Genomic DNA, 16169 nt, shown 5'->3' on the forward strand with positions numbered 1-16169 from the left:
TAACATAATATGATTATGACATCTTTTTATAATGAGTTGAAAAGTTTGGGGCTACGTGAACAACAGCTCAGGTAATGGAGGGGCAGAATATAAAAAAAACAGTCTTTAGGCATTCAAACGTTAGAAATAGAAAGATGAAAAATGTAGTGGGTTGAATTTTTTAACACTGTGGTATACTTAAATAAATGTGGTATACTTTCTACAAGAAAAGCTATTAGAGACAACTGGTCAGAAAGAAAAAAGAGGAAAATAAGGAGTGATAATGTGTCTTATGGTCAACTCATGTTTTGTTAATGCTTATTTCTGAAGAACAATGTAAATGTAAAACAACCTGACTTATGAGGCAGGGTGGCATCCATAAAAGGCTTCATCGAGATGTTCAAAAACATTTACAAAAATAAATAAAATTTTAAAAAACAAACTTCTATCCCTTATTTAAGACATGTAAACTGTCAAAAATAAGCCAGAAAAGACAAAAGCCTTTTCCAACTTGTGTCCCAACAGACAGCCATGTTGTCCAGTTGCTGGTGCAGGAGTTGTGACTGGAAATCCCTCCACATTGTTCTGAAGCGCTCTGAAAGCTGGAGGTGTGAATGTGTTCAGTGTGAGCCTCAGTACTCCACAGTCACTGATTTGGTCCTGAGGTATTCCAGGAGGGCGTCTTCTCCTGTGGTACAAGACAAGACATGGTACAAGACAAGACATGAGCGCATTCTCAAAGCTGCCGGGGAACCAGAAGACATTGAGCATTTATTTCATCATAGAATCATTTAGGTGTGAGTCAGCTCTGCTGCAGAATCAAAAGATACTGTTAGTTTTGAAGAAATCATCCATCCATCCATCATCTTGACCCGCTTCTAACATTTCAGATCACTGGGGTCACTGGTGCCCATGTCCAGCCATCACTATGCAAGAGGTGGGGAACACCTTGGACAGGTCTCCAGTCCATCACAGGGACACATGGAGACAAATGAGACAAACAACCATTCACTCTCTCTCGTAGGAACAATTTAGTTATCAGTCAGTCCAACATGCATGTTTTTGGTCTGTGGGAGGAAACTGGAGTACCCGGAGAAAACCCACGCATCAACGGAGAGAACATGCAAACTCCACACAGAAAGGCTCCCAGCTGGGATTTGAACCGGGACGACCTGCTCACTGAGAGGCGGTAGCTCTACCAACTGCTCCACCGTGCTGCCCCTTTCAAGAAACCATTGGGCAAAAAAATGAGTAAAAGTACAAGTTTCTACTGACCAAGGTCTTTTCCGAAGCCAGATTGTTTGAATCCTCCAAAAGGTGAAGCAACGTCAGTCTTGTTGTACGTATTGATGAACACGGTTCCCGCCTCTAGCCTTTCGCTTACATACATGGCCTTGTTAATGTCACGGGTAAACACACCTGAGGCCAAGCCATACTCTGAGTCATTGGCTCTCTGCAGGACACCATCCACATCGCTGAGGGTTGGATGGAGAGGACAAACACAGGATGTAGGACAGATGTTGGCAGCCCAAACCAGATGACATACAAGTTCCTTCTGCTATGACTCACCCATCTTTGAACTTGGACACAACCATGATGGGACCAAAGGACTCCTCTTTGGCAATGAACATGTGGTCTTCCACATCAGTGAAGACAGTTGGCTCCATGAAGAAACCTGACGATGTGTTACAGCCAGTCATCAAATCAAAGGCTCAGTTTGGTTCAGGAGCAGAACTGGAAATAATTTTAACTAACTCAATAACTCACCAGATGTTAACCCATCCAACCAACCAACCAACCATCCATTCATCCATCCATCCATCCATCCATCCAACTAAACATCAATCAATCCAACTAACATCCATCTAATCATTCATCTAATTATCCAGCTATCCATCCATCCAATTAACCATCTTTCCATCCATCCATCCATCCATCCATCCATCCATCCATCCATCCATTCATCCAACTAACCATCTGTCCATTCTTCCATTCAAATAACCACCCGTCATCCATTGATCCACTGATCCATCTGTCCATCGATCCATCCATCCAACCAACTTACTTACCATCCATTCATCCATCATCCATTCATCCATCAAATCATCCATCCTTCCAACTTACTTACCATCCATCCATTAGAATTTAAGAACTTCTGTAACAGTAGTCAGTGGTGGTTGTCAGGTGTATTTTACCTGGTCTGTCAACCTGTTTGCCGCCATACAGCAGTATGGCTCCCTCCTTCACTCCCATCTCGCAGTACTCCAGGAGTTTTTCCAGGTGGGCTCTGTGGTTCTGTGGGCCGTGGTCTGTGGAGCGATCCAGAGGATCTCCAATCTTCATCTTCTTGATCTCCTTCACCTTGGGCGATAAGGAGAACTTTTTTGTTAAATCAATATATTTAGACTGACTTTGTTGAATATACATTTAAGAAACGTGAGATGTTTTGTCCTATATTAAAGTTCTAAAATGAAAATACTGCTATAGCAATCAGTGGTCACGTTAATCCTAGAATACCACTGAGACAGTGTGATGAATCACCTACCACTCGGCTGATGAACTCATCATGTATTGACTCCTCCACAAACAGACGTCCAGCAGCAATGCAGTTCTCACCCTTGTTGAAAAACACTGAGCCCATACCCTACACACACACACACACACACACACACACACGCACACACGCGCGCGCACACACACAGAAAGAGAGAGAAAAGGAATAGACGTGTTTGAGTAACTTTTTCATAATTTTCATGATTCTCTAGTATCAACATGACTAAAGGCATGTTTCAACCCTTTTGAAGTAGAGTTCTGTGACAACTTTATGAACAGTAAATATCTTACATGTTGTAGAGCTTTTTGAATGGCCTCAGTTTAGAAAGATTAAATCAGACAGAACTGATGAGCTGTTACATCCACCAAGAAGAAAACATATTAAGGAGGACAAGGACTCAAAACATAAGGGTTCAAACATTCAATTTATTAAAAAACAAGCTTCCTGAAAAAAATAAATAAATTATGAACCCCTAATTTCCGTGTCCACCAGAAACACACACACACACACACACACACACACACACACACACAAATCTATAGTATTAACACTAGAAGTCCCAGGAATTTCGACCTCCCCCCAGAAGTCCTGAAAAAGGGTCAAAAGACCCTTAGCACTAGAGTGACTAGATTTTCAAGATCCTGAGGACAAACCCCCTCCTTCTCCTCAACAATTTGCGGGCCATTAACTGCCATTTGTTTTAAATATGCACACAAGTAACTCAGACACACCCACCTCACCAGACTGCATTCCAATGTCCAATCCAGGGAGCGGGGGATTTAGAAGCCAGGTTCACTTGCGCAAAAAAGCGCAGCCTTAGTCAAAGTAGTGCTCCAAACCGGACAACTCTGATGGCTCCAATTAGCATTCTTTCATTTGTAAATGTGGCCATTGCCTTAGGAATCAGCAGGGGAGAGATAAGCTGAACTCACACAAACGTCTGTCTAATACTCCAAACAGATGCAAAATCAACTGGTTATATTTTGAACTTATATCTCTTGGTGGCACGTTGTTGCACATTTTGAACAAATTGAAGTCGATTTACCGTTTATTTTTCAATTGGTTTGGCTCATTTCTTGAAACCGAGATGACATTCTCAAAACACCATGTGAAACACAACTCAAGAGACTTTGCATTTTGAGGTTACTGACAATTTGTATGAAACACATATTTTGTTTTGAAGCATACATGAAGTGTTTTGGGAGAGATGCATTATCCAGGTCATTTTGCCAAATGAACAAAACAAAACAAAAGTTTGCAAAACATACAATCTGTTTTAAGATATATGCAAAAGTTTTTCTAAAAGATTTTAGTAATGTTTTTCTTTCAGAAAAAAGAGAAATGGGTTCAAAATGACAGTTTAGAAAAAAATAACCAAATTAATTGTGAGAAGAAGGCACACAAGGAGAAACTGCTTCAGCAACAACCTTCCACACCCAGCCCTGGCAAAAGGGCAAAGTGTCAGATCAAACATCGATGCACGAACAATTGTGCAACTGTGAGATGCGTCAACTGCTACAAATACACATGTGGCAAATGTACCAGGGACATACCCTGGCAGTGCCAGGTATGTTTCGACAGTGCAGATGGACTGAGTGAGTGCTGAAATGCCATTCACACAAGGAGGACAAGCCACTCACACACACGCAGCCCCCCCACTAGAGCATAGTGTAAATATGTGTAGAATTGTTTTATCCCTTGTATTTTTATGACAAAAATAAAAAGCATGGAAACAAATAACGATTGTTGTTTTTTATATTTCTCATGCTGAAGTTTTAGTCCTCTTGACTTACACACAATTGCTTATGGTCTGTGCTTTTTTGCTCAAAACTAAGCTAAATACTATATATATCAAAACAAAATATGTGTTTCATACAAATTGTCAGTAACCTCAAAATGCAAAGTCTCTTGAGTTGTGTTTCACATGGTGTTTTGAGAATGTCATCTCGGTTTCAAGAAATGAGCCAAACCAATTGAAAAATAAACGGTAAATAGACTTCAATTTGTTCAAAATGTGCAACAACGTGCCACCAATATATATATAAAAAATCTTCATATTATAAAATACAATAAACTGAATATAACTAACTAGAAACTAAATGGCTAAACTCAATGGAAAACAGTTAGTTGGGAGTTAAGCGTGCCCCCTCCTGTGGTGCACCAGTAATGGCCTTATTTACAAAACAAAAGTGCCTGTTAACAGCTCATTATAGGATGTTAGCTAAAATCCTTCAGGTCACTCGACCCGTCTCTGGGTTCCAAAGGTAGAAATGTTAAATGACCCTTCTCTGGGACTTCTAGTGTTAAATAGCACCTTCTCAGAGTGAATCAACCAGTTTGCTGCTGACAACCAAAACCAGCTGATCACATGCTCAAGAAGGACCATCAGCCTAACAATGGATCATTAGCACACTGATGGCTGTTTACTATTCACAGAGGGCTGAGTGATACTAGCAATCACAGCATTGTAAGAGGGGGACAGTTGAACCCGGAGGCCTCCACCCCTGTTTAATGATGGACGATTTCTTTTCACAAAGATGGCCTCCTTTACTCCTCTCTCAAACCATCGTTCCTCTCTGTCCAGGATGTGCACATCTTCATCCTTGAAAGAGTGACCGCTGGCCTGGAGATGAGTGTAGACCGCAGAATCCTGGCCTGATGATGTTGATCTTCTGTGCTGGGCCATCCTTTTGGCCAGTGGCTGTTTAGTTTCCCCGATGTAAGACTGATCACAGCCCTCCTGACACTGAACAGCATACACAATATTACTCTGTTTGTGCCGGGGGACTGGATCTTTGGGATGAACCAGTCTTTGCCGTAATGTATTTTGGGGTTTAAAAGCCACTGGGACGTTATGTTTAGAAAATAAACGTCTCAGTTTCTCTGATACTCCCTAAACATACGGAATGACCACTGGTCTGGGTCTGGGTTCCTCCTTTTCACCTGATGGCTGACTGGAGTCCTGTTTGGGTTTCTTCTCTGCTTTCAGGAAGGCCCAGTTAGGATATCCACATTGCTCTAGAGCCTGTTTTGTGTAGGATTTCTCCTTCTGCCTGGCTCCCGAGTTAGTGGGGATGCTGTCTGCTCTGTGATACAGAGTCCTGATAACTCCTAACTTGTGCTCCAAAGGGTGATGGGAATCAAACTGTGTGGGTGGGTTTGCGGTACACCTCTGTTTGCAAATGTCCTCTATCAGAGACTGAGACCTCACAGTCCAAGAAAGCCAACTTGCCATTTTTTACATCTTCTCGTGTGAACTTGATGTATTTATCCACAGAGTTGATGTGGTCAGTAAAATGTTGGACTTCCTGAGATTTAATTTTAACCCAGGTGTCGTCAACATACCTGAACCAATGACTTGGTGGTGTCCCTGAAAAGGACATCAAGGCTCTCTTTTCTACCTCCTCCATGTACAGGTTGGCAACAATAGGAGAAACTGGAGGCCCCATAGCACACCCATGTTTCTGCCTATAATATTGCTCCCCATATGTGAAGTAGGTTGACTGCAGGCACAGTTTCAAGAGTTGACAGTTGTTCTGTGGAAAGCGTGGTCCTGTTGCTCAGAGTGGTGTCTGATTTTAATTTTAAACTGACCACCTCTACTGCATCATCAACAGGAATGCACGTAAAGAGTGATGTGACATCAAAAGAGACCATTGTTTCATCAGTCTCCATGATGACATCCCTCACCTTATCCACAAAGTCCATGGTGTTCTGTATGTGGTGTTCTGAGCTGCCAACTAAAGGGATGAGTACAGATGCCAGATATTTGGAAACATTGTAAGTGACAGAGTTAATCATGCTAACAATAGGTCTTAAAGGTACACCTTGTTTGTGGATTTTTGTTAAACCATACAGACTAGGTGTGGCCTCCCCTGGGTACAGTCTGTGGTACAGAATACGGTCAATAGCCTTGTCCTACTCCAAATTTTTCAGGCAATCTATTAACTTCTTCTTGTAACCACTTCCTGGATCTTTTTTCAGAGGTTCATAAGTGGTTAAGTCACTAAGGAGTGTCATAACTTTCTCATGATAGTCTTTCTGGTTCAAAATCACTGTGCACCTTCCTTTGTCTGCTGGATGAATGATGATGTTTTTGTCCTTGCTAAGAGTGGTGAGTGCATCCCTCTCCTCTCTACTGATGTTGGAAGGTGGTGGTTTGGCATTGCTGAGGCAGGATGAAACTTTGATTCTGAGCTGTTCTGCTTCACCCTCTTTCATTTTGTTGTTGCAGATGGCTGATTCTGTGGCTGTGATCATCTCCACCAGAGGAATTCTACTTGGTGCAATCGCAAAGATGTTCACATCCTGGACAGAGAGGAACAATGGTTTGAGAGAGGAGTAAAGGAGGCCATCTTTGTGAAAAGAAATCGTCCATCATTAAACAGGGGTGGAGGCCTCCGGGTGCAACTGTCCCCCTCTTACAATGCTGTGATTGCTAGTATCACTCAGCCCTCTGTGAATAGCAAACAGCCATCAGTCTGCTAATGATCCATTGTTAGGCTGATGGTCCTTCTTGAGCATGTGATCAGCTGGTTTTGGTTGTCAGCAGCAAACTGGTTGATCCACTCTGAGAATGTGCTATTTAAGAGACTGAGCTGAAAACAGCACCTCAGACTGAGGAAGTCTCTTGGATGAGAGACGAAACGTTTCTACATTTTTTTGCTTTGTTTTGTTTTTTGTCTTTTTGAATGTCCAGAGGACCAGATTGAACTTTTTTGGATTTTTCTACCTGGATTATTGAGCATGCATCAGGAGACCTGTGGTAACGCTCCTTTGTGCATTTAGGATGCAGTAATCTGTCACTGAACGAGCTCTCCAGTTCAGCAACAGCTTCATGCATGGGGTGGGAGAAATTGTCCAGCAATGATGTTATTTTAGCTAGAGTCCTTCTGTCTCCCACCACCTGCACTGGGTCAAGGGGGCGTCCAAGCACAGAGCTGGCCTTCTTGATGAGCTTATCTAGCTTCTTCTTCTCCGCTGATGATAAGTTGCTGCTCCAACACACAACACCATAGAAGATGGCTGATGCCACTACCAAGTCAAAGAATGTCTTCAGGAGCACTCCCTGCACTCCAAAAGACCTCAGTCTCCTCAGCAGGTAGAGTCTGCTCTGACCCTTCCTGTAAAGTGCATCAGTGTTGCGAGACCAGTCCAGTTTATTGTTCAGGTGAACACCCAGGTACTTGTAAGAGTCCACAATCTCGATGTTCACATCCTGGATATTCACCGGGATAAGTGAGGTGGACCTGTGCCTGCGGAAATCCACAACCAGCTCCCTAGTTTTAGCAGCGTTGATCAGGAGGTGGTTCTGCTGGCACCAGTCCACAAAGTCTTGAGTCCGCTGTCTGTACTCTGAGTCCTCCTCACTTGTGATGAGGCCGACTATGGCAGAGTCATCAGAAAACTTTTGCAGATGGCAGTGTGGGGAGTCGATGGTGAAGTCTGCAGTGTAGAGGGTGAAGAGGAACGGTGCCAGCACAGTTCCCTGTGGGACCCCCGTACTGCAGACCAGCATGTCAGAGACACAGCCCTGTGTCCTCACATACTGTGGGCGTCCAGTGAGGTAATCCAGTATCCACTGGGACATGTGGTGATCCACTCCTGATAACTCCAACTTGTCCCACAGAAGTCCTGGCTGGATGGTGTTGAAAGCACTGGAGAAATCAAAGAACATGATCCTCACAGTGCTTCCAGGTTTCTCCAGGTGGGTCAGAGCTTGGTGCCTGAGGTAGATGATGGCGTCATCCACCCCGATGCCAAGCCGGTAGGCAAACTGCAATGGATCTAATGAAGACCTCACCAAGTGGCACAAATTGTTGAGGACCAGCCTCTCGAGGGTCTTCATCAAATGTGAGGTCAGAGCCACCGGCCTGTAGTTTATGAGGTCCTTGGGATGTTTGGTTTTTGGTACCGGTACCACACAGGAGGTCTTCCACAATTGTGGTACTTTCCCCAGCTTCAGGCTCAGATTGAACAAAAATCCCATGATGCCACACAGTTGATCTGAGCAGCACCTCAGGAGCCTGGAGCTAATTCCATCTGGACCTGCAGCTTTATGCACCTTGATCTTTCGCAGCTCATTCCTCACCTGAAGAGTTGATAGGGACAAGATGGAGGTGGTGGAAGGGGGCTGTGAAATGAAGTCTTCTGGAATGAAGGGGGAGGCTGATGGCTGAGAGCTGTGAATTCCTGAGAAGAGAAGTTGGCAGTCATTAAAGGTGATGATGGGGCTGACAGCAGGGGGGACAAGGCTGGAGTAGGGATGGGGGTGGGTGACAGATCAAATCTGTTAAAGAACTGGTTCAAGTCATTCACCCACCCTTTGTCTCCTACAGCCTGGGGGCTTGATTTGTGGCCTGATATGTTTTTAAGGCTCCTCCACACCCCACTGATGTTGTTCTGCTTCAGCTGATCCTCCATCTTTTTCCTGTAGATGTTTTTTCCATCCCTAATCTTTCTTCTCAGTTCTTTCTGCACAGCACTCAGTTCCTCCTTGTTACCTGATCTAAATGCTTTTTTCTTCTCCTTCAGGAGAGCCTTTATTTCAGGATTAATCCATGGTTTGTTGTTGGAGAAACGCCGTACTGTCCTGATAGGTACAGTGTTGTCCACACAGAAATTGATGTAGTCCGTGATACAGTCAATGTCCTCTCCATGAGGAGCACAGAGCTCTTCCCACACAGTGGAGCTGAAACAGTCCCTCAGAGCTTCTTCAGTCTCCTCAGTTCATTGCTTCACTGTGCTCAAAACAGCTGGTTCTCTGCACACCAGGGTTTTATACACAGGCTGCAGATGAACCAGATTGTGATCTGAGCCCCCCAGGGGAGGCAGATGTGATGAACTGTATTGGTATTGGCAAAAAGTAGATCCAGTGTGTTGGTATTTCTGGTGTGACAGGTGACATACTGGGTGAAGGTAGGGAGAGTGGAGGACAGGGAAACATGATTAAAGTCCCCAGAGATCAGAAAGAGGACCTGTGGGTGCTGTGTTTGGAGTCTGCTGGTGGTGGTGTGAATGATGTCACAGGTTGCAGCAGCATCAGCAGAGGGCGGGACATACACCGTTATCACAATAACGTGTGAAAACTCCCGCAGAAGATAGTGTGGTCTCATACCAACTGCTAGAAGTTCAATGTCTTTACTGCAGAGCGTCTGTTTGATGGTTAAATGTCCAGCGTTACACCATCTATCTAAACACAGCCACACCCCCTCCTCTCTTCTTACCACTCTCTCTGGTTCTGTCCGCATGAAGTAAATGAAAGCCGTCCATGTTAATATTTGAGTCCGGAGTTAGCTCAGTCAGCCACGTCTTCGTCAGGCACATGCGGCTGATCTCCCGGTTGCTCCTCTGATGTCTCGTTAGAGCCGCCAGCTTGTCCACTTTGTTGTGAAGAGATCTCACGTTTCCCATAATGATGGATGGGAGGACAGGTCTGTACCTTATGCCCTGGCTGCGACGCCCTATGCCTGCACGTCTCCCGCGTCTCTTCCTTCTCAGCTCGCGGGGGACATCAGGTCGCTCTACAGGAGGAGGCACAGCGGAGCTGCGGAGGGAAAGCAGCTGGTCCCGAGAGTAAACAATAGGAGCGTGGTCGCTCACACCTTCTCCAAAAATAAAAACCATAAAAAAAGAAAATAAAAACAAAGTTTTCAAGAAAAAAATCAGTTCCATATTAAATATTTTTGTAGCTTCAGTACTGAACTATAGAAACTAGAACAAACTAACAGTGCAGAACAGTCACGGTGACGTGGCTCCACTGGCTAATCTATGGCTGCTGTCTGCTTACGTCAAAATCGGCGCCTCAGAGCAGTTCACTTTAAACACAAAGAAAGTGGTCCCATAAACAGGCTGAGTGGTGGTGGTTACCGGCAGTGGACAGGCCCTTAAATGGTGCAATGTGGTGCAGAACAGATGAGTGTAGAGACAGTGGAAAAGCAACATATGTATATAAACCATTACTTGTGTTGAGTTGAAAAACAACTTGTCCATAACGTGCGAAGTAAATCAAAAGTTTGCTGAGTCATGTTTTTTCACCATGCGAACAGCCTTGTCCATGTCACAGTCACTGAAGATGATCAGAGGTGATTTCCCTCCCAGCTCCAAAGAGACCTTCTTTAGGTTACTGAGTGCACAGCTGCAGGAAAAAACAAAGAGCTGTGAATGAAACCCTCATCCTCATCTAACCCATTCTTCTAATGGAGCTCACCTCTTCATGATCTGCTTGCCAATCGGCGTGGAGCCGGTGAAGCCAAGCTTGCGAATGTCAGGGTGGTCAGACAGACGTTGTCCCACCATACCACCTGGTGGACATGAAACAAAGTAGCAATTAATTCAATACCTTTTAAAGGAAGTTTTAACATCATACATCATAACAGACATGTATTACTGCCCTCAGAAGGTGACAAAACAAACTGCATTTATGTTTAGGGTAAGAATCTATCTAGGAGGGACTTGATATTTTATTGCATAATTTTGAGGACAAAAAACAGGCTATTATATGTACCATTGTGGCAAAATGAAGTTAATGCAACATTTTCAGGCTTTATTGTAAAAGGTCTGATACAAAAAATAACTAACAAGAGTACAACATATGGCACATTATACACCCACCGACAAACTATTATACAGCAATCTATAGCAATGGCATAGGCCTTGTACAACCGTTGACCTTCATTTGTTATACTGATCTTAGAGCCGGGGAGATGAAAAGATTAAGCAACATGCTGTCTAACAGTGGAACAAATGTGTATTTAGTTACATTAATTTATCTTGGGCAGATCAGGGGCGGCTGTGGCTGAGTGGTTAGAGCAGTCGTCCTCCAATGCAAGTGTTGGGGGTATGACTCCACCAGAAGTCACACGCCAAAGTGTCTCAGGGCAAGACACTGAAACCCTCAATGTGTGTCCCATCGGTGTATGAATGTGATAAAGCACTGATTAGTCTCTTTAGAATGACTTGTTCAATTAGCTTTGTAGAGATACAGTAGTGTGCTGTATGAATGTGTAAATGAGGGCACAGATTGTAGTGTAAAGCGCTTTAAGTGTCTCGAAAATAGAGAAAGGTGCTATATAAGTACAGTCCATCTAGCCATCCATCCATTATCTTCCGCTTGTTCCAAAGTCGGGTCACTGGGGCAGTACTTTGCGCAAAGAAGCCCAGACATCTCTTTCCACAACCACCTCTTCCAGCTCTTCTGGGAGGATTCCAAGGCGTTCCCAGGCCAACCGAGAGACATAGTCTCTCCAGCGTGTCCTGGGTCTTACCCGGGGTCTCCTCCCAGTCAGACATGACCGAATCACCTCGCTAGGGAGGCGTCCAGGGGGCATCATTAACACATGCCCAAACCACCTCAACTGGCTCCTCTCGATGTGGAGGAGCAGCGGTTCTACTCCGAGTCTCTCCTGGATAACTGAACTTCTCACTCTATCTCTAAGGGAGAGTCCAGCTAACCTGTAGAAGAAACTCATTTCAACCGCCTGTATCCACAATCTCATTTTTCGGTCACTACGCAGAGCTTGTGACCACAGGTGAGGGTAGGAACGTAAACCAACCGGTAAAAGGAGAGTTTTGCCTTACAGCTCAGCTCCCTCTTCACCACAACGGACTGGTACAGAGTCCGCAATACTGCAGATGCTGTACCAATCTGTCTGTCAATTTCACGCTCCATTCTTTCCTCACTCGTGAACAAAACCCTGAGATACTAGAACTCCTCCATTTGAGGAAGAACCTCTCCCTCGATCTGGAGAGAGCAATCCACCCTTTTCTGGTTGAGGACCATGGCTTCAGATTTGGAGGTGCTGATTCTCATCCCAACTCCTTCACACTCGGCTGCGGACTGCTCCAGTGAGAACTGAAGATCACGGCATGATGACGCCAACAGGACCACATCATCTGCAAAGAGCTGAGATGGAATCCTGAGACCACCGAACCAAAAACCCTCCACCCACTGGTTGTACCGAGAAATTCTGTCCATAAAAGTTATGAAAAGAATCGGTGACAATGGGCAGCATTGGCGGAGTCCAACTCCCACCCTGAAGGTGTCTGACTTACTGCCAGCAATGCGAACCAAGTCTTGCACCACTTGTATGCGGACTGAACAGCCCATAGCAACGGGCCCCCAATCCCAAACTCACGGAGCACCCCCACAGTGTATCCCGAGGAACTCGGACGAATGCCTTCTCTAAATCTGCAAAACACATGTAGACAGGAAGGGCAAACTCCCATGACCCCTTGAGGACCCTAGTGAGGGTAAAGAGCTGATCCAGTATTCCATGGCCAGGACGGAACCCAAATTGTTCCTCTTGGATCTGAGGTTCGACCAGTGATCGAACTCGCTTCTCCAGTACCACTGAATAGACCTTACCAGGGAGGCTGAGGAGAGTGATGCTCCTATAGTTGGAGCACACCCACCGGTCCCCCTTTTTGAAGAGGGGAACCACCACCCCAGTTTGCCAATCCAGTGGCACTGCCCCCAATATCCACGCAATGTTGCAAAGGTGTGTCAACCAAGACAGTCCCATAACATCTAGAGCCTTAAGGAAACAGGGCGAATGTCATCCACTCCTGCAGCCCTGCCACCTCTGAGCTTTTTAACGATCTTGGCGAATTCAGCCACAGTTATGGATGGATCAACCCCAAAGTCCCCCGACTCAGCTTCCTCCATGGAAGATGTGCTGGTGGGATTCAGAAAGTCCGAGAAGTGTTCTTTCCACCTCCCGACGACATCACTGGTTGAGGTCAACAGCAGCCCACCTTCACTGAATACTGTGTTAGTAAAGTGCTGCTTTCCCCTCCTCAGCCGTCTTGTGGTTTGCCAGAATCTCCTTGGAGCCGACAGAGAGTCGTTATCAAAGGTCTCACCGAACTCCTCCCACATCTGACATTTTGCCTCAAAAACAGCCAAGGCTGCGGACTGCTTGGCCCTACGGTACTCCTCAGCAGCCTCCAGAGTCCCACTGGCCAACAAAGCTTGATAGGACTCCTCCTTCAGTTTGACAGCCTCCCTAACCCGGGGTGTCCACCACCGAGTTCGTGGATGGCCACCACGAGAAGCACAGACAACCTTGCGGCCACAGCTCAAGGCAGCCACATCAACAAGTGAGGTGCAGAACATGGCCCACTCAGACTCAATGTCCCCCACCTCAGCTGGGATGCGGTTAAAGCTCTATCAGAGGTGTGACTTGAAGATCTCTCTGACAGGTTCTTCTGCCAGACGTTCCCAGCAAACCCTCACTACACATTTGGGTCTACCAGGTCTGTCCTGCTTCTTACTCCGCCATCTGATTCAACCAATTACCAGATTGTGACCAGTTGACAGCTCAGCTGCTCTCTTCACCCGAGTGTCCAAAACAAACGTCCGTAAATCAGATGACACGACTATGAAGTCTATCATCGATCTACGACCTAGGGCATCCTGGTGCCAAGTGCACTTATGGAAACCCTCATGTTCAAACATGGTGTTTGTGATGGAAAACTATGACTAATACAGAAGTCCAACAACAGAACCCCGCTCGGGTTCAGATCAGAGAAATCATTCCTCCCAATCATGCCCCTCTAGGTCACACTCTCATTACCCATGTGGGCACTGAAGTCCCCCAGCAGAATAAAGGAGTCCCCAGCAGGTGCACCTTCCAGCACTCCTACCAAGGACTCAGAGAAGGCTGGATACTCTGAACTGCCATTTGGTGCATAGGCACAGACAACAGTCAGAGCCCGTCCCACCATCTGCAGGCAAAGGGAAGCCACCCTCTCATCTACTGGGTAAAACTCCAACACACAAGCACCAAGTTGGGGGTCTACAAGTAGACCCACACCAGCTCGACGCCTCTCACCATGGGCAACTCCAGAGTGGAATAATGCCCAGCCCCTCTCAAGGAGATCAGTTCCATAGCTCATGATGTGCGCTAAGGTGAGCCCAACTATATCTAGTCGGTACCTTTCAACCTCACACACAAGCTCATGCTCCTTTCCCACCAGAGAGGTCACGTTCCATGTCCCAAGAGCCAGCTTTGGTAAGCCAGGGTCAGAGTGCCAAGGTCTCCGCCTTCGGCCACTGCCCATGGCATCACGCACCTGACTTTTATGTCCCTTCCTGCAAGTGGTGGGTCCATAGGAAGGCAAACCCATGCTGCTCCTTCGGGCTGAGCCTCACTGGGCCCCATGGATAGAGACCCGGTAACCCACATCTGGGCACACCGAGTTCCTTGTTGTATCATGTCCATAAAAATCTTCGGAATCGCTCTTTGTCTGGCCTGTCACCTAGGACCGACTAGTCTGCCTTGGGAGACCCTACCAGGGACAATTATAATTGCCCCTGACAGCATAGCTCCTAGGATCATTCAGGCACACAAATTCCACCACCACAATAAGGTGGCGATTCAATGAGTACAGTCCATTTACCATTTACAGTCTACATATATATATATATATATATATATATATATATATATATATATATATACACAAACCGGATTCCAAAAAAGTTAGTACTCTAAACAAATTGTGAATAAAAACTGAATGCAATGATGTGGAGGTGCCAACATATAATATTTTATACAGAATAGAACACAAATCACAGATCAAAAGTTTAAACTGCGAGAATGTATCATTTCAGGGAAAATCTGTTTCCAAATTTCATGGTGTCAACAAATCCCAAAAAAGTTGGGACAAGTCCATTTTTGCCACTGTGTGGAAGCCCCTTTTCTTCTTACAACACTTAACAGACGTCTGGGGACAGATGAGACCAGTTTCTCAAGTTTAGAAATAGGAATGCTTTCCCATTCATGTCTAATACAGGACTCTAACTGTCCAATCGTCTTGGGCCTTCTTTGTCGCACCTTCCTCTTTATGATGCGCCAAATGGTCTCTATAGGTGAAAGATCTGGACTGCAGGCTGGCCATTTCAGTACCCGGTTCCTTCTCCTACGTTGCCATGATGTTATGATTGCTACAGAATGTGGTCTGGCATTATCGTGTTGAAAAATGCAGGGTCTTCCCTGAAAGAGATGATGTCTAGATGGAAGCATATGTTTTTCTAGAACCTGAACATAGTTATCTGCATTAATGGTGCCTTTCTAGACATGCAAGCTGCCCGTGCCACAAGCGCTCATGCAACCCCATACCATCAGTGATGCAGGTTTCTGAATGGAGCATTGATAACAACTTGGGCTATCCTTGTCTTCTCTGGTCCGGATGACATGGCGTCCCAGTGTTCCATAAAGAACTTCAAATCGTGACTCATCTGACAACAGAACAGTCTTCCATTTTGCCACACTACATTTTAAATGACCCCTGGCCCAGTGCAAACATCTGAGCTTGTGGAGCTTGCTTAGAAATGGCTTCCTCTTTGCACTGTAGAGTTTCAGCTGGCAACGGCGGATGGCACGGTGGATTGTGTTCACTGACAATGCTTTCTGGAAGCATTCCTGAGCCCATTTTGTTATTTCCTTGACTGTGGCATTCCTGTTTGAGGTGCAGTGACGTTTAAGGGCCCGGAGATCACGAGCATCCAGTAGAGTTTTACGGTCTTGACCCTTACACACAATGATTGTTCCAGATTCTCTGAATCTTTTGATGATGTTATGCACGGTTGATGATGATAACTTAAAAGTCTTTGCTATTTTACGCTGGGTAA

At 45.4% G+C, this 16169-nt stretch overlaps 1 protein-coding gene across 1 annotated transcript in view; it reads right to left on the reverse strand.

The window, feature by feature from the left end:
- Window positions 1–512: 512 nt before the first annotated feature.
- Window positions 513–16169, reverse strand: part of LOC119428570 (mitochondrial 10-formyltetrahydrofolate dehydrogenase) — a 26501-nt gene continuing 10844 nt past the window's right edge. The window contains exons 6-12 of the mRNA XM_037696253.1: window positions 10743–10836; window positions 10571–10670; window positions 2525–2623; window positions 2175–2340; window positions 1549–1654; window positions 1255–1454; window positions 513–667 (exon numbers count right to left, since the gene is read on the reverse strand). Of these exons, the coding sequence (XP_037552181.1) occupies window positions 612–667; window positions 1255–1454; window positions 1549–1654; window positions 2175–2340; window positions 2525–2623; window positions 10571–10670; window positions 10743–10836 (821 nt within the window). The 3' untranslated portion in view covers window positions 513–611. The remainder of the gene's footprint in view (window positions 668–1254; window positions 1455–1548; window positions 1655–2174; window positions 2341–2524; window positions 2624–10570; window positions 10671–10742; window positions 10837–16169) is intronic.

The sequence above is a fragment of the Nematolebias whitei genome, chromosome 22 (genome assembly GCF_014905685.2).
Source record: "Nematolebias whitei isolate Nwh7 chromosome 22, NemWhi1, whole genome shotgun sequence".
Taxonomy (NCBI): domain Eukaryota; kingdom Metazoa; phylum Chordata; class Actinopteri; order Cyprinodontiformes; family Rivulidae; genus Nematolebias; species Nematolebias whitei.